The following is a 22,456-nucleotide window of genomic DNA, read 5'->3' as shown; positions in this document are numbered from 1 at the left end:
CAAATTCCAGTTCCTGCCCATCAAGGAAGGTCAGACTGCAATACCAAAGAGGAACTGGGACTAGGTAGCAAGTCGGACGTAGCACACCAAATGCTATGGGAATCCCGAAGAAGGGACGCTCAGTCACCCAAGGACATGATGCAAGTTCCCATGGGAGGTGGGTGATTCAGGTGGCTTTGGAAGGACAGAATTAAAGAGAGGAGGTGAAGCAGGGCATCGTAGATAAAGGGAATACCATGAGCAAAGGCTTAGTGCTGGCTTAGTCACCAAAGTTCTTGCCTAACATAAATATGGCTTCGGGATCCATTCCCAGCACTGCATAGGTCAGAGGTGCAAGGAACATGATGTATATTTGATCCGTATGAATGAAGGCAGAACACAGGTCCCAGCTTGCTTCCTGTTGCTGTGTTAAACACCATGAGTGACTGGGAGGAATAAGTTTATTTGGCTTACATTTCCAAGCCTCAGTCCATCATTGTGGGAAGTCAGGGCAAGTCATGCAGGAACATGGAGGCAAGTGCTGGCTAGTTCCCTATGGCTTACTCCCCCCTGCTTTTTAATACAACCCAGCACCACAGATAGCACTTCCACTACGGGCTGGGTCCTCCCACATCAACCAGGAATCAGAGGGAAAACAAAAATGCCTACAGACTTTCCCAAAGGCCAATTTGATGGAGACAATGTCTTAATTGAGGGCTGTTCCAGGTGTTTCTAGTTCGAGTCAAGTGGGAAAAAAAAAATCAAAAACTAAAAACTTTAACTTGCACAGTAAAGTTGGGTCTCTTTGTGCAAGTGCACAGTCATTATGGTGGTTTGAGTAAGAATGGCCCTCGCCAGACTTGTATATTTAAATATTTGGTCACCAGGGAGTGATGCTGTTTGAAAGGATTACGAGGCTTAAGAGGTATGGCCGTGTGAGGGGAAGTATGTCTCTGCGTGTGAGCTCTGAGGCTTCAAAGGTCTCTGCCAGACCCAGTCTCACTGGATCTGCTTGAAGATCATGTGTAGCTCACAGCTACTGATCCATGCCCTCTGCCATGGATGATAAAGGACTGACCCTCTGGAACTGTAAGCCAGCCCTCCAAACCCCAATTAAATGCTTCATTTTATGAGAGTCGCCTTGGTCACAGTGTCTGTCTTCACAGCAATAGAACAGTGACTAAGTCACAGACTAAGGAAGCTGGACTGTGTTCTTTAGCAAGGGCATCCGTCTCTGACATCATTACTTGTGTAGTGCACACTTATAAGAAGCATCCAAACAGGGCTGGAGATATGACTCAGTAAATTGCTTGTGTGAGGATCTGGGTTCAGATCCCAAGAACCCACATGAACTGGAAAGTGGAGACAGGAGGATTCCTAGGTCTTGTTGGCTAGCCTGTCCAGCAGAATACTTGAGCTTCCGCTTCAGTGAGAGAACTTGTCTCAAAAAATATGTGGACAGTGATTGGGGAAGACCTCTGTGTGCCAACATCTGACTTTAATACACACACACACACACACACACACACACACACACACACACACACATGCGTGCATGCATGCATGCATGCATGCACGTATACATACATGCACATATACATAACACACACAAACTTTCAAAGAGGTGTGTACAAATTATACACATTTTGAAGCAAATCACTCTGGTGGTGTTTTGAGTATTTATTAATTACTTAAGATTGTTTTCTACCTAAGCTAGCATGTTACCATTTAAAATGGAAGCAAACTTTTCCATTTGTAAGTACCTCTTGGATATCATTTCATGCCAGTGCGAGCACATCTGATCCACCCTTTAAAGAGCTGTATGGTTGGTAATACATTAGCAGTTAAAAAACTAAAGAAGCAAATCGGGCCTAGTCTTTCAGTCTGTCACACAACCTGTGCTTCTGTGACTTTTCTGTAATGTGAACACACTATATGTACCTGTCCATAGGGGTCTGTGTGAGTATCCGAGTGCCTGGAAGATGAAATCATTATTGATGATTCCACTAGACGAGTTCTAACTATTCAAGGTGTGTTTTGGACAAAACGATATAATTTGATTTCTTTGTAGGAAATCTTGCTGGCACTCCTTGGGAATGAACAGGGAAGGAAAATTGGTAGTGGGATCTTCTTCAGACTTCTGCACACTGTGGTGGTACAAAATATTGGCTGTGAAGTATTACATGACTAAATCCCAAAATCTGCCTGATACTGATGAAGGAGACAATCTTCCTCTAAGTCCCACATTTAGAGAGGACTGTTCTTCTGATCACTTCTGAGTCCATACTACGTTTTGGTTTGAGATGGGCCTTGCTATTTAGCCTGGTTGGCCTGATACTGGGCCTATGGATAAGGTTAGCTCCAATCTTTCTGCAATTCTGCCTCTGCCCTCCAGGCGCTGGATTACATGCCTGCACTACTATGACCCGATTTATTTCGTTTTGTCGTTTTCTTCCTGTTTTGTCTCACATTGTAACCCGCGCAAGTATGCGATATTCAACAATCAGTCCAGCTTTCCGAGTGCTGGAGGTTCTAAGAGTAAGATACCAAACTAAGCTCCTTACTACTACGGCTTAAGTACAGGCTTAAGTACAGAATATAAGATCAAGTGACGGGAGCTCTGAGGAGCTTCCATTCCAGGGCACATTTATGACTGAGGATGAGAAAAACAATGAACAAGAATGTTAACTTAGCCCAAATCTCTTGATTGTACATTAGTCTAATCAGTACTCGCTAATGTTTAACACACAACCCACCCCGTCTAAGTTTAATAATCATCGTCCATAAAGAAACTTGGGGAGCCCGTGGCTCATTCCCTGGGTTAGATGGGTTAAAGGGATGTTCGCGCTGAGACCCAGGCCCCCAGTATGACGACCCGCCCCGCCCCGCAGCCACGGCGAGCTAGGCGTCTGAGCTGACGTCTCGCTAGCCTGCCGGCAGCGGGCTGCTTCAGCTCGCACGCGCGAGGGCCTAAGCCGAGGCTGAGCGAGTAGCCGGGCAGCGGGTGCGGAACCCTTCAACACCGCGGACTGCGCGCGCCGGCGCCCCACGGCGGGCGACGGTTGCGGCCCCGCGTTGGGAGGACTTCCGGCGTGTGCCGGGGTGGCCGGATGACGTGGCTGAGTCAGAGGAAGAGGCTCGGAGGCCGGGGGGCGGGGGCGGCGCGGAGCGGGCGGTGACGGCGGCGGAGGCAGCGGCTGGGCCCGGGCCCCGTGCGTCTGTCCGCGCCCGGTGGATGTGAATCGGCGGCGGCGGCGGAGGAGTCGGTGGGCCGGCGCCCAGCCTGTGGGAGCGCGGAGAATGAGGCCGCTGCCGGGCGCTCCTGGCGTGGCGGCGGCCGCCGCGTTGTTGCTGCTGCTGTTGCCCCGGGCTCGGTCTGACGAGCACGAACACACGGTGAGGCGAAGCGAGCCGCGCGGCCGCCCCCACCCCGCTCTCCCGCCGGCCGCCCCGCCAGGCCCGGCATGGTCTGAAGGCCCGGGGGGCCCGGTGCAGCCCCGCGGCCGCCCGAGCGCTCCTTCCGGTCGGGCATGGCGGGGCCGGATCCGCGGGAGCTGGGAGGAGGCATTTCCGAGCACTCGGGGCTGCCTGGGCCTTGCTCCCCGGCTCCGCCTCTCGGGGCTGGTGCCCTGGGGTCGGCCCGTAGCGGGCTCTGGACCGGGGAAACCGGACGCTGTGGGGCACTACACGGCGGAAGATGGATGCGTGGTGATCCAGGCGCTTGCCAACCAGGAAATACCCATCACTTCACGGCGGGCTCCGACTTCTCCCTACCCTTCTCCCTCTCGCCCGAACCGGATTTAAACCGTGGGGTGGGGACAGCTTTAGGGAAGCGGAGGTGTGAACAGCTTACACGCGGACAGGTCCTCACCCTTCAGGCACTTGGTCCCCAGCTCCCTTGTAACTTTCTCCGCGCTCCGCGAGTCCCCGGAGGACGCCCTGTCCGGGTGGTCGGCCCCCTAACTGGGGCAGCTCTGACCCCAGGGGGACCTTGAGTCACTCAGCCCTAAGGCCACACCCCCACTCACTTTTGCTTTTGGCCTGAAGTTGATTGGCCGTTTGTTTAATTGTATCTTCACATCAAAGCTTGCCTATTAACGACTTCTTGGAGTGACTTTCACCTAGAGCAGTAACGCTGTGGATTTTTCTTTTTTCTTTTTAAATTCAGAATGGTAGAGGCGGGGAAGTGAAGTGTGGAAAGTCAGGTAAACCTAGAAAATTGCTTGGGGAACGATTTTTTTTTATTATTATGGTTTTTGCCCGAGTAGTCGTGTATTTACTAAAAATTGAAATATGTGGAGATCGTTTGGTTGTAGCTGATCGGTGACAAAACGAGAGCACTCTGCTTTAAGGGGCAGACTTTAGATTTTGTTTGTAGTGAACAAAACTTTGTTCTATGGCCTGGATTAGCTAATAAAAAACTCTAAGCTTGGCTGTTGTACCTTCAGTCACTGCCAGAATCTAATTTCATGTGTATGCAAGTTTTTTCAGAGAAACACTAAATTCAGTAACGTGTTTTTCTGAGACTTGTGATTTTTCACTTTAAGATAATTTTGGTTTCTTTTAAATTTCAGCAAGTACAGTAGTTTAACTAGTATTTGCCAAATTTTTAATACTTCAGTCTCCATGTAAAATCTGGAACTTGTGGTTAGTTATATTTCGACCATATAGACAGAAATTTATATTCTACTTTTTCAAATTTTGTATTTTATATTGCTACAAAGAGGGAAGATAGTATAATATAATTAATTGTGACCAAAAACTGTAGCATAATTCACAAATTTGTAAGTGGCAATTTCAATGAGGAAAAATTTAAAGTTTATTTTTATCTTATGTGACAAGTTTTGCCAGCATAGATGTGTACCATGTATGTCCTGAGTGTCTTAGAGACTAGAAGAGGGTGTCGGATCCCCTGAACTAGCATGGTAGATGGTTGTAAGCTATTCAGTGTGAATACTAGGAACCAAAGCGGGGTCTTGACTGCTTGAACCACCTCTTCACACTTAATTCAATGAAATTCTATCGATAGGAGTGTCCTGTTTATTTCATCTGTTCATTCACTTCTGCGGTAGAACTCAGGCCCTTCAGTGTAGTATGTACATATTCCGCCACAGAATGGATGTTTCTTTCTTTGAAACAGGGTTTCTCTGTGTATTCCTGGCTGTCCTGGGACTTGCTCTTTAGACCAGGCTGGCCTGGAATTCAGAGATTTGCCTGCTTCTGCCTCCTGGGTGCTGGGATTGAAGTACACATCTGGCTACATCTAGAATGCTTTAATTTTTATGCACATAAAATATTTGATAAAAAGGATGTTCCCCTCTCCCCCTCCCCCTGACACACAGACACTGGAGATAATCCACGGCTTCATGACTGCTATGCAGAGCCATGCGTGCCTCTACACTCACATCCCCAAAGGATGCAGTGTGAAGATGTGGCACCCAAAATAAATAACCCTGCCAAATTGTGAGTGAAGTTGAACCCAGTATGAGCACAGGTGGAATTTGACTTCAAAGCTTCTAGTTAATAAGTCTTTTGAAAAAACAAAATTTGTGCATGTTTTTGTTTATGGGTTTGGTGTGTGTGAGTGTGCATATAGAGGTCAGAGGTTGATAGTAAGTTTGTCCTCAGCTGCTCTCCACCGTTTTCATAAGAGGCCATCTCACTGGTCCTGAAGCTCACTCAGTAGGCTAGACTGGCTAGCCAATAAGCCCAGGGGTCCTCCTGTCTCTTCCTCCCAAGTGCTGGGATATGGGTGTGTACCCCTGGTTTCTTACATGGATGTTGGGGAGCTTTACCAACGGAGGCATCTTCCTAGGCCCACATTAGTGTCTTTACACAGCTCAGCTTGTGTTCCTTAGAACAGGGCTATAAAACACTGGCTGGAACTTAGTTCATGAGGAAATGTTTAGGTGAGTCTAGGTCCACATTGTGTTATTGAGATGTCTGTACAAGCATTAAGGCATAGTACCAGCTCTCAGGCACGGTGGACAGGTGGCCTAAGCATTCATGCAAGACTGTACTTCCTTGTTTCAGTGCCCACTTAACCACCATGTTGAATTATTTGTGAACTAAAGATCCTATCCTTTTCTTGCTTGCTACTTTTAAAATATTTTTATTTGTAAAAGTTTATTCTATTATTTATGCACATATGTGCATTTGCTCTTGGAGGCCAAAGGAGGAGGGTGTTGGACCTGCTGGAACAGGAGTTACAGGTACTGGTGAGCCACCTAGTGTGGGCGCCGGGAACCAAACTGTGTAGTCCTTAGGAAGAGTAACTAGCATTCATACCTGCTGAGCCATCTCTCCAACTATTTTACTGTTGCTTTTTGGAAGATGGAGTCTCAGTATTGGCTAAACTGGTCATGAATTCTTGGCTGGACTCAAGTGGTTCTCCTGCCTTGGCTTTCTGAATAGCTGGGGCTATTGGCATGCATCATTATCCTTGGTTAATTTTATAATGGGTCCCCCAAATTAGCTAAGAAGGAAGGACTGTCCTGTTGTCCCCTATAGCCCCCACATCCCCTTTTTCCTGTACCTGTGTGACTAGAATTTGCCTTACCATTAGACTCATATAGTGTTCTTTAAACATTTTTGGTTTTACATGTATTTGTTTATTCTGTGGTTTGTGGGCAGGTGAGTGCTGCAATGGGCATGTGGAGGCCAGAGGACAACTTGTGGGAGATGGCTCTTTCCTTCTGCCATGTAGACCTGAGACTGAGATTCAGTGTGTCAGGCTTAGCAGCAGGTACCTTTATCCATTGAGCTGGCCATCTGTTAACACCCTTCTCCCACCCCCTGTATTCTTTATGTGCTTGTTTATCCAAATATTTATTCCAATATTCTTAGAAAAATGATGAGAAGGAAATGTGCTGTTGACTTCTGGAGAACCTGCTAATTTTAGTTTTTAAAGGTTGGACTGTAGGACATACTGTTTGGAATGAAAATTAATGAATATTTTCATTTATCAAAGACAGTCTCTTACTACATGACCGAAGGGTCATAAAACAAGTCTCTTTAAAGCCGGACATAGAACACACCTTTGATCCTAGCACTGGCAGACAGAGGCAGGTGGATCTCTTGTGAGTTCCAAGCTAGCCAGGGCTACACAGTGAGCCCTATGGTGGTGGAGGGAGGCTTAAAGTAAGCAAAGAGGGTGAGGAAGATAGCTCAGTGGGTTCTGTTTCTCAACATGATCACAAGGTTGTATCTTGTCATTCGTGCTCCTCCACCTCCCTCATACCTGCTACACATATACCGTAGCGCTGTGCTTAGTCTTAAGAGTACTTAGCTAGTGTCTGTTGAACGACTCAAGTAATTAGGTAACTACTAGGGACAGAGAGTTGTAATGCTGGCAGCATGAAACTTGCTTAAAGCACAGTGAACAAAACCAGCCCATTCCTACCTGTGGTCATTGTCTTAGGCATAGCTCTTTAGGTTCCCTGTCTAAAACTATTTCTTTTCAGTCTTTGCAGTTGTGATTTCAGAACTTCTGATGTGGGGTGGCCCCACGTGTGCCCAACATGGCTTGCTTTGCCTCTGTCAGAAACTTTTTATATTGTACTGAATGATTTGGAAAAAGGTTTTAAGACTGACTTACTTTCTGTTTAGTACTTGTCTGGCACGTATGCCTGTAAAGGAACCATGTGCATGCAGTGCCCACGGAGACCAGAAGAGGGCATCAGATTTCCCCCTAGAAGAGGAGTTCTGGAGGGTTGCGGGCTGCCATACAGGTCCTGGAAACTGAGCCTGAGTCCTTTGCAAGAGCAACAAGTGCTTTTAACTGGGCCAGCTCTCCATCCCCTACAGAAGGATCTGTTTGGTTGACAAATGGCAGCTTTTGTCTTGGTCTTTGTTAAAAGTATAGGAAGTTCAGAAACTTGCTTGAAGTTTTATCCTAAGAATAAGGCATGTCCTACAAGTGAGTTTTGAGCTTGCTGGTGCAGATTTAGTTTGTACAAAATGCCATTCTTGGCCCAGTTTTGGGCTGTACTTAATGATAAACTGAGAGTTGAGGTACAGAGCTATTTTAAGAAAGAACCATTATTTCAACACACTGTTGAAAACAAAAATTAGAAGAACCAATTTGTTTGTATTAATTCTTAAGTGTAGTTTAAATAATTGAAATGGGTTTCTGAACTCGCAGAAACGGGTTTCTGAACTCGAAAAACTGGGTTTTGGTTTCTCTGATAGAAGCATTCTAAAGTCAACATGTTCCTGTCCTGTAAAAACGAAAGGTAGCAGCTCATTTTGAGCTTCTGATCCTTGGTGAGCAGCATAATTTCTGAGCCCTTTAGTCAGGTTTACAAAGAGGTCAGCGACACTTTTTCAGTGTTCTTTCCAGGGCGTGGGGGGAATTATGATGTCTATCAGGGAGTAAAGTTTTGCTGTCCTCACCTCAAACATAAACAGAATGAGTGGGACCCATCACTGTGACTGCTTGAGAAGAAGGTCTTGACTTCTGAGCTTAGAGTACAAATACCATCTGAGGTTTTTTCCTTTAGAGCAGATTAAAGTCTCAAATGAAAAGGTTTGGCATTGAGTGCTGTACACTCTCGTTGCTTTGTACATCTATGTTTTTATTTTTTCCTTTTGGTTAAAAACTATCTGGAAGTCAACAAAAGCAAAGTCCTAGTTTGTAAAATAATAATTACATAGACTTGAAAACTATGTATGTATGTATGTATGTATGTATGTATGTATGTATCTATCTATCTATCTATCTATCTATCTATCTATCTATCAATGAAACAAGGTCTTGCTAGGTAGCCAAGGATGACCTAGAACTTGACATGGAGCCTGAGGTGGCTCTGACGTAGCTTGCCTCCACATCATCTTTCTAAAGGCTGTGATTTACAGGTGTGTTCTACCATGCCTGACAAATTACTTAACATCTCTCTTGTTCTTATTTTGAATCTGTAAAAGGGATGAAATAATACGGCCTTTCTAGCATCTTTGAGAAGATTCCATGTTTACATGAAGATATTAGGACCGTGTCTAGCTCCTGGAATGTAATTATAAAGGGGCAGCCAGTGTTGTGCTATTACAGAAGCTGATGAGGCCAGGCTATGCAAGGGATGGTCAGGTAGAGCTTTACCTGAGGAGTTAAGAAAGGAACACTCAGCATTTCTGAAGGGCAAGTAGAATTTGACTAATTGCAGAAAAGAAGGGCATTGTGAATTCAGGGAAAGAAGAAAAAAGGTGCAGTACATTTGGAAAGGAAGGGAGTGCTGAGGTGTTTTGACTGGAATGGACAGTGCAGGACTAGTGTTCCAGGGAGATTCTTCTGAAGGCGGGGGAGTAACTAGGTGAGGAACACAGGAAACTGGGTTCTCCTTTCTTGGGGCGGCTTCCCCCAGACGATTCAGATGGGTGGAATTAATGCCATGCCAGGGACCTCTGTGCTTCCTTGACAGTCCTCTTCCCCAGATATATTTTACAGGTAAATTAGAACACCCTACTTCTCAGTGTCTTTGCCCAGGGCAGTTTTTCTAAACAAATTTAATTTTTTTTAATATTTACTTACTTATTTACTTATTTATTTTGCTAGGAATTCTTGGGCTGCTTAGGGAGGGAACTAAAGTAGTCTTTACCACAGGTTTTTCAGGGAAGGAATAGTGGAGGGAAATCCTTCCACAGACCCAGGGAGCTCAGGGCATTTGTCTTCAGCTTCAGGTGAGAAAAAGCTTCCCTACCTCCTGTGAAATCTTCCTTTTGATTCTTCGAGCTTCAAGATAGCTTTAAACATCTTTTTTTTTCTTAAGATGGAGCTATTAAGATGGAGACTCTGGGGGCTGGGGATTTAGCTCAGTGGTAGAGCGCTTACCTAGGAAGCGCAAGGCCCTGGGTTCGGTCCCCAGCTCCGAAAAAAAGAACCAAAAAAAAAAAAAAAAAAAAGATGGAGACTCTGTAGCCTAGATTAGCTTCGAACTCACAATCCTCCTGCCACAACTCCCTGAGCTTGTGCTTTGTGTGTACTCAGTGAGACTGAGCTCGTGACCTTGGCTCGGGAGCCCTTACTTTCAGGGGTGAATAAAGTCTGGATGAAGTAGTAAACATTTTAAGTTCATTGTATTTGACTGCAAAAAAGGAGCCTGTTAAAGAAGTGAGGCATTGTTTAGGCCCTGGCCCTCACCTGCAGCTCTGACTGTGTTTCTCATTATTATTTGAGCCCTGTCCCAGAGTCTTAGATTGCAGAATCCTGTACATTGTTGTTATAGTTCTTACTGTTCACCTTCAGCTTTGTGTTTCTGACCGCTACTTCAGCCCTCTTCCTGGAGAGAATCTTTAACTACAGAATGTGTACATTTTTGTTCTAGTTCTTGGCTCATTCAGTCAAAACTCTGCCAGCCTGTTAAGGCTTCACACATGTTCAAACTAACTAACGTCATTTCAGAATGTGGGTTTAATATACATTGTTACCTTCAACTGTTTGGGTGTGCATAAAATACATGGATGTCTTACTTTTACATGGAAGTAATTATGTTCAGATTTTTATTTCTAAAGAATTACGTATATTGAGGTTTATCTCAAAGGTATTTTCTAGAGTTACATATAACATTTCTACAGACTCAGCAGGATTCATGGCCAGGTTCTCATTAAGGGGCACTTCTATACAGTGTTCCCATCTCTCCTTTCTTTTATCTCTGAGTGAATGCTGTTATAGGTAGCACAAACTTTGACTAAGTTGCCCATGAACTTGACATGTCACTATTTCTCTGGTGTTTACCAGTGGTATTAAATACTTTGTACATTATAACAGTTTGACTTGGTGAATAAGTTTTCATTCTTGGAACTGTGATCAGAGAGAAGTGGTTGTTGGAGATCTCAGTTTGGAGAATTTTGAGGATGTGCAACTAGAAAGGAGTACTTTGATTTGCTCTGTGATTGGATGGGAGACCTAGTACAGGTTTGTCAGTCATACCCCCAAGTACAAGGATAGTTATGGACGGAGGTATATGGAGACATTAATACTCGGACCCTTAATTATTTATGTCATGTATGGAGATTATCTGTAGTTGTTTTCTGGACGTACTTGAAGCAGCTTATAGTTTTCTGTATTACTATTCACCCTGACCTTTCTTTGATAGAGCAGAATTAATTATTCCTTTATTGTTGCTATACTAGATCTTTGTTACTGTAATCCTAACCTTTTTTCCGCGTGTTAATCATTTACATGTATGGTTCTACATGGGTTGTGAACTCAAAGGAAAGAAGAATTATTCTTTATTAAATATTAAGAATTCTTTATTTTTTGAGACAGACTCTGACCATGTAGCTCTATCTGGAACACGACATAGACCAGATTGGCCTGGAAGTCAGAAGTACCTTTCTCTGCCTCCCAAATGCTGGGACTAATGTATCACATCCATGTGCCACTGTGACAGGCAAGAAGGATATTTTTTTATTGTCCATATATCCTTAATATCTAACTTAGGGCTTGCTGTATGCTGTCTGTGTGTCTGAACAGTAAGATAGTTTTTTTTTTTTTTTTTTTGGTTCTTTTTTTCGGAGCTGGGGACCGAACCCAGGGCCTTGTGCTTCCTAGGTAAGCGCTCTACCACTGAGCTAAATCCCCAGCCCCAGTAAGATAGTTTTTATTTCCTTGATTATCTGATGTCTTCAGTGGACAACAAGGCAGTATGTTTTAGGGAGGTGGTGATTGTTGATATGAACAGAAAGGAAGAAGCAGATTTTTGGAGTAAGAATAGATAAACTAGTGGTCTAGGTTCTCTGGAAGATAGAACAGAGCCTTGGGTTTGAGTCCCCTAGTATCATTAGGAAAAGATTTGGAACAGCAGATTTGAGAATGGTTAATTTGGTTGTGAATACGTTAGATTTTTGTTGAAAGTGTTTATCGATCAGTTTTCAATGGGAGAAGTGGAGATAGAAATTACATAGCTGCTAGTTGCATAGCTTCTTGTTAAATGATTCCCTTTAAGAGATCAGTAGGGGAGGGAACACATTCTATGGAAAACAGAATCCTCAGTGATCAACACAGTTGTTGGCACATGCTAGGCCTTTCATCAATACTGTCCATTGGATCAGCTTTTGTGCTGTTAGTTGACTTGAAAGCACCCGAGCACCCCCTGCTCCTGTAGAGGACCAGAGTTTGGTTCTAGCACCATATACCTCACAATGCCCCGTACCTTCAGCTCCAGGTAGATCTGATGCCTCTTGCCTCCAGGGCAGATACACACAAACACATACACATAATTTAAAAATAAATCTGATGGTGTCTGGTTAATATTACTATGAAATTGAAACATAGAGATTTTTTAAAAATCCTTGGTAGGTCCTACTGTGGGGGGTCACAAAAAGGTGAAGTTGGCTGTCCTAGCCCTATGTATATGGCTACAAATAATATTCACTGATGGTTCGAGGTGTGGTTTAAAGAAACAGATGCAGGATGAGTCATTGGTAGTTGGACTGTAGCTCTGAATCTTCTTGTGTTGGTTGCAATGTCGCTTTTCTTTTTCTAGGTATTTGTCTCTTGTCTAGTCCAGAGCTGTGAGAAAGGCTAAGAGGGAAGGTTGCGTTGTTTTATGCTGATATGAGTTCGTCAGGGAAGGGAGTCTAATGATTAACGTGAAGAAGCTGTTGATTTTCGTTCCTCCTTCCTTGTCCAGGTTTCCCTGTCAAAGTGTATTGGTTTGGGACTTATCATTACTTAATAGTTATAAACCTACTTCCACAAGCTCTTGACTTTTTAAAAAACATTATCTTTTGTAAAACAAGGTTTGGGGAAAATAGGTTCTGAGACCACAATCAGGATAAAATTTTAAGGTCATGACCTTTGATTTTGAAAGTGTGTATTGGTAGTCAGACAAAATTTCTACTGTTTTACCTTTTAGGGACTTGAATGTAGACAGTTTACTTAATTGAAATAGATATTTTAAAATTACATGTCTTATTTTTCTTGTTACAGTATCAAGATAAAGAAGAAGTTGTTTTATGGATGAATACTGTTGGTCCCTACCACAATCGCCAAGAAACATATAAATACTTTTCACTTCCATTTTGTGTGGGGTCAAAAAAAAGTATCAGTCATTACCATGAAACTTTGGGAGAAGCACTTCAAGGAGTTGAATTAGAATTTAGTGGCCTGGATATTAAATTTAAAGGTAAGTCAGCATTAGTAACCCTTACCGACATTGGAGCCAGGTAATTTTCCTGTATGGTATTGTCATGTACATTATAGGATGTTTAGCAAAGTAAATTGTTAATAGAATGTTTCCCTAACATAGTTCTTTCTAAAAAGTATTTTTTTAGTAAACTTATTAGATACATATATGGCCTTGGAAGGCCCTCAGAGAGCTCATAATAAAGTGATTTTTGGAGGTGTGGGACTCCAAAAGGGATATGTGATTACTGAAAAATTTGTGTAAAACCTCAAATTTAACTTGTATGATATACTCAGAATGTATTTGGTATTACTCTACTGATTCATCCTTATCACCTGTAGAATATTTAAAATTTAAGTCACACAGTTAGGTTGAAGGGGAAGTCTCTTTGTTGGAGCTGTCATTGAGAATGTGTATGTTTTTACTTAGTGCTTTCCTCTGTGAGGTCTCAGAGCACTCCCTGCATAGGCATTTGTAGAACCATGGCTAAGGCATCTCTGGGAAGTTGAAATTTTGCTGAATCTTTGCTCTAGAAGCTTTGGGGTTTTTTTTTACTAGAACACAGTCTTTGTACTCAGGAGCTTGGCTTTTAGTCTACTTCATTCACTTCATGGATTTTAGTAAAATCATTTGCTCCAATTTTGACTTCATTATGTCTGGATATGGAATATAGATAGTAACTGCCTTCTGATATTTTTAGTGCATTGGGAGGAGACTACATCATGAGATACAAAGATAGTATTACTTTGATTTGTTAAATTATGCTCTTATTTATTGATTTCTTTTGTTACTGTTTTGAAAATGGATGCTTATATTTATACCTTCCCCATAATGTCCCTTGGGACTTAATTATAAAATTGAGTTGTAAGTTTAAACCATAGTGGTGTGGCCTATAATTTTATGAGTGTTAGAAACATACCCTGAGGCTTATGTTTTAATTTAATAAGGTAACTGAAATATTTAATCATAAATATGATGTAACTAAATGGGAATGCGTGATCTTTGGGAACCTCAGTACTGAATTTATCCACTTAACTTCTTCTTTTCTATATTTGGTAGACATGTCTCATTTAATAGAGAGGAGTGAGGGGAGGGGAGGGGAGGGAAGGGAGGGAGGGAGGGAGAGAGAGGGGGGAGAGGGAGAGGGTGAGGGAGAGGGAGATTGAGATTGAGGGGTGGGGATTGAGAGATTGATTTTTGAAAAAGCCCTGCGTTGTTGCAGTTGTTTCATCAGATCTGAAATTCTTATGCCTCACTTGTCTGAAGAAACATTTATGTAGCAGTCTTAGCCTCCCTTCTGCAAAGTCCTGGAGACTGAGATGGGGATAAGTCATCAGAGGTGTTTTCACGGGCGTGAAAGTGAAATTTGTCTTCTTTTACAGACTAAGCTAATACTTGAGGGGTGGAAGAATTGCCCATTGTTACTCCCCGAAAGGTAGCAGCTCTTGGGGCCTAGCCAGCTGTACACCTTCTGCTGGATACGCTGCTAAAGCAGCTGCTAACTTAGGTAGTCTGGACGAAGTAGCCAGTGGAGACTGGGTCTCATGTACTGCTCCTGTAGGCTTCTTTGGTTCATAGATAAAAATATCCATGCTTTGAAAATTGTTCCTGATTGTTACTCATTGTCATTTGTAATGAAATTTTGGGTAGACTATACCTTTGGAGGCCCAGATGTGGGCAATTTGTTCATTGTATTTCATAATACTAAATGATATAGAAAGCAGAACATTGTCTCAATGTGAAATACTGATCGTCTGTCTGTCTGTCTGTCTGTCTGTCTGTCTGTCTGTCTATCTATCTGTCTGTCATTTTGAGGTGTTTTAAAGTAGAGACTTGTGAAGCTCAGGCTGTCCTCAAATTTGCTATGTATCCGAGGCTGTCCTTCAGTTTCTCACTCTCTTTGCCTCCTGTGTGCTGGGATTGTGGACATTTGGCATTGTATCTAACTAAGATTTGTTTTTAGTGTTTTCATCTCAAGCAGTTGACTTTGACTCTTCTGAAGGTGTGTTCATATGCAGTAAAAAATTTAAAACACACACATGTGCACATGCACAAACATGCTTGCATACGTATATACAGAAACATTATTATTAATTTATTTAAACTTAGCAGAGTCTATCAGGCTAATAGTACCATTTTGTAATGTGAAGGTCACTAGAGAGATTATTTTAAGGAACTAATCATATTCTTGGTCTGAAGACTATTTTAGATCTGGGTTGTGTCGGATGCCTCTCACTTCAGATTGTCTGCACAGCCTTCTCATTTTCTTACATGCTGGTGCTAGACAAAAATGCTAATTGAGACCATTTAGAGAAAATACATTAAATATACAAGGACAGGTATATATTAGGCGTCCTTGAACCAGGCGTGATTTTATTACTTTCTAATCATGGATACTATCTCTTAGAACATTGCTGTTACTGAGCAGAAAAACTTAGGTTTTAGATTGAGCCGTGGTCTACCTACTGCCTTCTGTGTGGTTATAGAAAGAACATTCAATCTTTTGTAGCTCTTGTCTGGGAAGCATGGGGAATAGTATACATTCCCCATGTATAGAATCATTGCTAGGTTTGAATGAGATAATGTACTTTTAAAATTACTTGGTATATAGTTTTTGTGAATAGTTGTGCCTACTAATTTATATATATGTAATATATATAATTCTACGTGTTTATATATTAGTACTTCTGAAATGTTAAATTCTGCACTCTTCCTGCTGGCTTCATTAGGTTAGTACATTCTTACATACCCTAGCTGCTAAGACTGGGAGCGCTCTTAATAAATTGTACAGTGTGTCCTACTCACTTTTATGACAGTTGGTTCCTTTTGATTATTAGATGATCTGAGATTGTTATTCTAATGTTTTGTTGTTGACTCTGTGTGTGTGCGCGTGCGTGCGCACGTGTGGGCATGTGTTTGTAAAAGATATGACCATGCTGACCAGGCTAGCTTAAGCCTAGAATTTGGTGTATATCCCTTGGTGGCTTTGTTGAGGTCAGCTTAGAACTTACGGATTCTCTGCCACAGTCTTTTGAGTGCTGAGATCACAGATGTGAGCCACCAGGCCCAGCTGGGGTAGTGTTCCTAACAGGGGAAGTTGCTGCCCTGCGTCTTTCCCGGTTATTTGAGAATCCTGTAGTATAATAGAGGGCATTAATAGCTGACAAATGATGACTTCTAGGGATATTCCTTTTCACTTACTATATTCTTGTTTTTTAAATTATTTCTTCTTTGAATATCCTAACCTAATACACAGATGGCATTTTGTAGTTCCTCTTACCCTAAGTGAATTGGTACATTTAGAATTCTGCAGATATGGAGAAATGCCAATGTTGTTTAGGTCCTTATGCACCTAAAGTTAAGTGATTCTCCATCTTGGCTGCTCTCGTTCCCAAAGGCAACATTTCCAGTCTGATATCTGCCTGAGTGGAATAGCTCTCTGCCAAAGGATGGGGAAAGAACTTGGACTAGCAGGCTCTCCCTCTCTTTCAGCTGGAGGAGTTTTATTGAAGGCAGTCCCACACTACTCACTCCCTAGCTCCCACTGTTTCCAGTGTTCTACTTGTGGAGCTTCCAGAAATTCTCCAGAGGAAAGTGTACCTCTGGTCTCCTGCAGTGGGAGACAAGTTGAGGGTGTTCATCCAGCTCTTTGGTAGGTAGGGGAGAGAATGTGAGAGAGTCCAACTTCATATTCTTTCTTTCTTGTTTCTTCTTCTCTGTGGTTGTTTTTATCATCTTGTCATTGTCGTCCTCATCTTCATCCTAAGAACCAAAATCCCCAGCCCTTCATTTTTTTTCTGAGTTTTCGGATTCACCTCAAATCTGTGGTCCTTCGGTCTCTTACATTCTCAGTCCACTCCGTGTAAATATCCACGTGTAATTATGCTCTGTGTTTAGCCCTTCTCTCTCCTTTATGTTCCAAGGCTTGGGTATGTGTCTTAGACAGGCTGACGTCAGTCCCATTTCCCCAGGCAGTTTTCTTGCTCTCTTTCCCCCTGTGTTATGTGTCACCAGTCACATTCTCTGTTTTTCCTTTGCCAAAAGTCTGTTTAGCTCTTTTTATTTGTGATGGTTTGAATGATAGTGTCCCAATAGATCACACGTGTGAATCCTGGGCCAACAGTTGGTGACAGTGTGTGGGTGGGTTTTTGCTGGAGGAAGCGTGTCCCTTGGGGCAGGCTCTGAGATTTCAAAGCCATCTCAGTTTACTCCCCACAGCCACCCCCACCCCCTTTGTGGTTTAAAATATGAGCCCTCGGGCTCTGCTCCAGCCACCATGCTTGCTTGCTATGGTGGACTCTTCTCCCTCTGGTACTGTAACTGTAAGCCCAAACAGTCCCTTTGTTCTTGTTGCCTTGGTCATGGTGTTTGCCATAGCCACTGTTTTTGGTTTGATGGACTCACATCTTTTTCTACTGACATTTGAGGGGTTTTAGGACAGAGAAGAAAATAAACTACCTGTGTTTAAACAGGAGCTTGCTGCTAGATTTTTCTTCCTGTTAGTTTCAATTAGTGCTTTAACCAGACCAAACAATTAGAACCTGAAACTTGTCAGCTCCTCATTTGTTTGTTTTTTTTAAGTACCTTATGCTAACTGTAGATTTGATAATAGCTTCTTTTTGTATCATTAAAATTTTTATTTTTCAGATTGACATCACCCCCCAAAAGAAAAGGTTTCATTTTCTTCTGATTTTTTTTTTTTTGCAGTAATACAGTTTCAATACATAAAATTTAGGTTCTACAGAGGAATATAAAATTGAAATTTCTATTTATCCAAATTGTTTAAAAATACATAAAATTAAACTGAGCATGTTTGTACAATCCTGTAATTGTAACACTTGTGAGGCTGACGTGGAAGGATTGGGAATTCTCAGTCAACTTGGGGTCCATGGTGAGATCCTGTCACAGAAAGTAAAAATTGAATTCATGTTACCTATATTAAGTTTTTAAAAGCTCAACCCTTATGTAATGCTTACATGCCAGTAATTTGAGCATTTCTAACTAAAATTATATGTAATTTTTATATTTTTTCCTTATAACTTTTTGTGAGTTTATTCTTGTTACTCTTTAAATGTAGCTAAATAGTACTCTGTAATAGGATATGTAATTTTCCCCATGCTAGTTACAAGGTGATTTGTTCCCCCTTCTCTTTTTTTTTCTTTTTAGAAATAACAAAGCATTTAGCAGTTCTTCTGTAAGATATTGTAACGTATCTATAAATCGTTTACAAGCCTAAGTTCTTTGAAGTAGAATTACTGAATTGAAGGTTTAAACATACACATATTTAAAGGCTATAAACATTTTAAGGCAGTTTGTTTTTCCTTCTCCCCTCCCTTTCATTTTTTAATATTAGGGATTGAGCTGAGGAAGGGACCTCATGGATGTTAAGCAAATGTTTTCCCACTGAACTTCATCTCCAGCCCCACTCCCTTTTTTGACTTTTTATTTTGATATTTTGAGACACAGTCTTGCTAAGTTGCATGGCCTAGCAAGGGTTCCTCTGTAGTCCTGGCTGACTCTGAGCTTGCAATCCTTTTGTATTAGCTTCCAAGTAGCTAGGGTTTCAGGGTGGTTCCCTAAGCCACGAGTTGCCAGTCAGGTTGCTTAGTTCATCTGTACTTTGTAGTTTTTAAAATTAACTGCACACACCAGTATTTCCAGTCCATGGTTTGAGAATATGTTTGGCAGTTATTGAGTATGTATTTGCATTCCAGACTGCACTAGGTTCAACCAGACCTCTGGCTTCAGGGGTCTATCCTTGGGCACTCTGAAATTGTGCACTTAATGTGATTATACATTTGCAGGGTGGGGCGGGGGTGGGTTGCGGCCGGGGAAGTAACTCATGAGACTCTCAAGAGTGTACGGGCAAAAGTATTTAAGAACAGTGTGAATGCATTCACATGCCTGCCTTAAGACAATCCTGGGAAGGAGCCAGTTAAGGAACTGTGTGAGGGTCACAGACAGGTTAAACCACTTGCTTCTGTTGGGTAGTGAGTAGTGGAACTCAAACCAGAACTCAGGACTTTCTGTGTCTCTGTGCACGTACATGCTGATTTCATGATAGCTTTGCTGTGCGCTGTGGAGTTTGAGGTAAGAGTGTGCTTTTCCATGTTAGTAATTCCATCAAAAGACCAAGTGTCAGTGAGGTGCTGTGGTACGTTCTCAGAGAACACAGTGTGTGCTGTGCTAGGGGTCATCTTCTGGGTTGTCATTGTGCACACACTGGTGGTTTGGTTCTAGATCTACTTAGTATGGTGATCTCTGGAGAAATGTGCGTGGACATTTGCTAGGTTACAGCTTTGCTTTTATCCTTAAGACTTTTGCATTGCTAAAATCTTAGTTACATCTTCCTCAGAATGTAGATTGTGCTTCACTTGAGGGAGGTATATTCTGTTGTCATTTTCAACCAGTGATTTATGGTGAGAGATTGTTCAGCTCGTTTTTCAGTTATGTAGAATGTGGACAGAGTTTGAAGCATTAGAAATAAAAGACCATCTGAGCACAACTATGAGAATACTGTTTTTGCAAGTGATCAAGAATGAAACTGACTCATCTTTAGGGTATTTTTGAGTGATTTATAAGCAGAGATGCCTCCTAGATAGAAGCTAGCCTTGTGATCTTAATGATTATGAAGAGCTCCGGCCTCTGATTACTTTGGTTGTGCCATTGGAATGAATGTGTATCCGAGTGACCTTAAGCCACGCTGTTACCTCTGCCTAGGCGCCTGTCCTTAAGCCTTTCCATGCAGCAAGTGAAAATTTCCTCATGTTCCATAAGCGTCGGTGTTGACTGTTTTTATTATCAGTTTATTTAAAGTGTCTTTGCTATCATTCTTGGATTGTTTTCTTTGCATGAGGAGTTTCTCATGTAAGGCAACCTTTGAAAATAAAGATGGTCAAAATCCTTTATTATAAGGTAATGGAAAATATAAAATGTTGGGAGGGATAGCATACTGAGCTCCCATATGCTTATCAGCAGGTTGAACTATTGAGAATAGAATTAACTTGAGCAGATGCTGACTTTTCTTTTTGTGCTGTATTTCCTGTAACTATTTTGCAAGTCAGTGGGTTAATTTGTAAATTTTCCTTTGCAGATGATGTGATGCCAGGTACTTACTGTGAAATTGACTTAGATAAAGAGAAGAGAGATGCATTTGTGTATGCTATCAAGAATCACTATTGGTATCAGATGTACATAGATGACTTACCAATATGGGGTAAGTATCCTCTGGTACGAAGTAGGATTTCAAGTAAGCAGTGTGTTAAGGTGGCTGTTCCAGATCATGATGGAAACGTGTTTCTAGTGTTTGCCCAGAATAGTCTTTAATGCTCATTTTATGGCTTTCTCCTGCTGGAGGCATTTTTGATACTGCCAGACCTTACAGGAAATTCTCAAAATAAAAGGTTTAATACAGTGAAACTCTTTCAGACTCAAGGAATTCAAAGGCATTTGGATTAATCTGAATTTTCTTCTTCCCCAGCTTCTTCACAGTTTATTTTCTCTTAAATGTAGTTGGAGGGTCTGAATAGGGTTTTTGAAATTTACCTCTTTATGTGACACTGTAGGAGGATGTTTTTAGGGATATGGTAATTTGTTGAATGTTTTACTTATCAGTTCCTTTGTTATTTACCAAAGCATTCAATATTGAAGAAATATTCTTGTCTAGCTCCTGCTTGTCCATCCTATTGGGGAAGAGACATAATATGATTAATACAAATGTAGGTATAGTCTAAAAATAACTTAAATAATTAAATTATTTTAAATGCAAGGAATAGGTAGTTACTATAGGCAACATGTTTGATCACAAATATTTTTCTTTTCTCTAGACATATGCTCTGCATATAAGTAATTATCTTTTAATCTTACATTTGTTAGCTGATCATTGTGTTCATCTGCAGCAAAACTGACTGGGCACGTTAGGTAGGCTAAGGAGACTTATAAGAAAGTTAATCTCTTGGGAGGAGAAGGCAGAGAGGATTTCTGTGAACTCAGGGCTACCCTGGTCTACATAGCAAGTCCCAGGCCAGCAGCACTACACAGTGAGACCCTGCCGTGTGCCGCAGCAGAGGTGCTAGTGAGGACAGTGAGCTCTGAGAGTCAAATCTGTGACCATTTCTGCTGAATATCTCTTCTTCATTTCGTGCTGGTGTGACCATGGCATGTTTGCTAAGAAGGCCGGCCCACACATTTGCCTTGTAAAAGGCATTTAATGAACTTTCTGCTTCTGGGTGTTTTGAATAGTAGGTGGTATTACCTTGTATAAAGTGTTTTTTCTTTTGTAGGTATTGTTGGTGAAGCAGATGAAAATGGGGAAGATTACTATCTTTGGACCTACAAAAAACTTGAAATAGGCTTTAATGGTAATCGAATTGTTGATGTTAATCTAACTAGTGAAGGAAAGGTCAAACTGGTTCCAAATACTAAAATACAGATGTCATACTCGGTAAGTTTTAAAATAGTTGTTTAAAGGAAGAAATGGTTGTATTTGTAAGCTTTAGAAAATAAAATATGTCTTAAAATTAGATGAAACAAAATTCCTCAATGTATCTACATTAACTCTCCTAAAGAAGAGGAAGAACCTCAGATCTGTGGCATGGGAGGCCACACATTGGTCTAAAGACCACTGCTGTAACAGTCGCCATTGGCACTGGGTGGTGACAGCTCAGCCATGTATCTTGGTGGTGCTTTTAGGTTGGAGAAGTTCATGTTTTTTCTCTTCCTTTGCTGTTGCAGACAAAGGTGGTATGAGAGTCGTTGGGTAGGTGTAGATTGCTATGGTTTGCTTTGTCTGATAAGAGCTTGTCAGGGTCCGTTCTCAACTGGAAAGGGATTTTATTCCTCTTGCTTAAAAATGGTGGAAGACAGAGAGGAAGTCCAATATAAGGAGACTTTTATCTTTGTCAATTATTTTTCTGGTCATTGAGAAGAATCCCTTTGCTTACAGCCAATCCCAAAAATTCTTTTTGTCCATGTATACCCAATATAAGTAACTATTACATAACTATATAAAGATTTTAATAGTTGTCATAGAACCATAATTTAAAGATAAAAAAGTATGTATTCTTATTTTAATTGGTTTGAATATTTGTAACGTGAGTTGGTTTTAGTCCTAACACATGTATAAGTCAGTACTTCAGTCAGCAGTACTGCTAAGTCCTTGAAAGCTGAAATGACCCATTTGAAGAAAGCCATAATATTATACAGCTTCTCAGAGTGGGGCTGGAGAAATGGCTCAGTGGTTAAGAGCTCTGCCTGCTCTTCTACAGAACCCAGGTTCAATTCCCAGCATCTACATAGCAGCTCACAGGATCTTAACTCTAGTTCCAGGGGATCTGGTTTCCTTTGCAGGCCTCTGC

The 22,456-nt window shown here is 41.8% G+C and overlaps 1 protein-coding gene across 3 annotated transcripts in view; it reads left to right on the top strand.

Annotated features, from left to right (window-relative positions):
* The first annotated feature begins 3,119 nt into the window (after window positions 1-3,119).
* Tm9sf3 (transmembrane 9 superfamily member 3) overlaps window positions 3,120-22,456 on the top strand; it is a 52,873-nt gene continuing 33,536 nt past the window's right edge. For 2 of the 3 annotated variants that reach the window (XR_015628464.1, XR_015628465.1), the window contains exons 1-4: window positions 3,120-3,375; window positions 12,905-13,100; window positions 20,194-20,316; window positions 21,383-21,543. Coding sequence is in view for 1 of the 3 variants with exons in the window: in NM_001427812.1 (NP_001414741.1) it covers window positions 3,280-3,375; window positions 12,905-13,100; window positions 20,194-20,316; window positions 21,383-21,543 (576 nt within the window). In the remaining 2 variants the exon portion in view is untranslated. 3 annotated transcript variants of the gene reach the window in all.

Source organism: Rattus norvegicus, chromosome 1 (assembly GCF_021556685.1).
Source record: "Rattus norvegicus strain SHRSP/BbbUtx chromosome 1, alternate assembly SHRSP_T2T, whole genome shotgun sequence".
NCBI classification, from domain to species: domain Eukaryota; kingdom Metazoa; phylum Chordata; class Mammalia; order Rodentia; family Muridae; genus Rattus; species Rattus norvegicus.
This window is presented reverse-complemented; position numbering and strand designations above follow the sequence as displayed.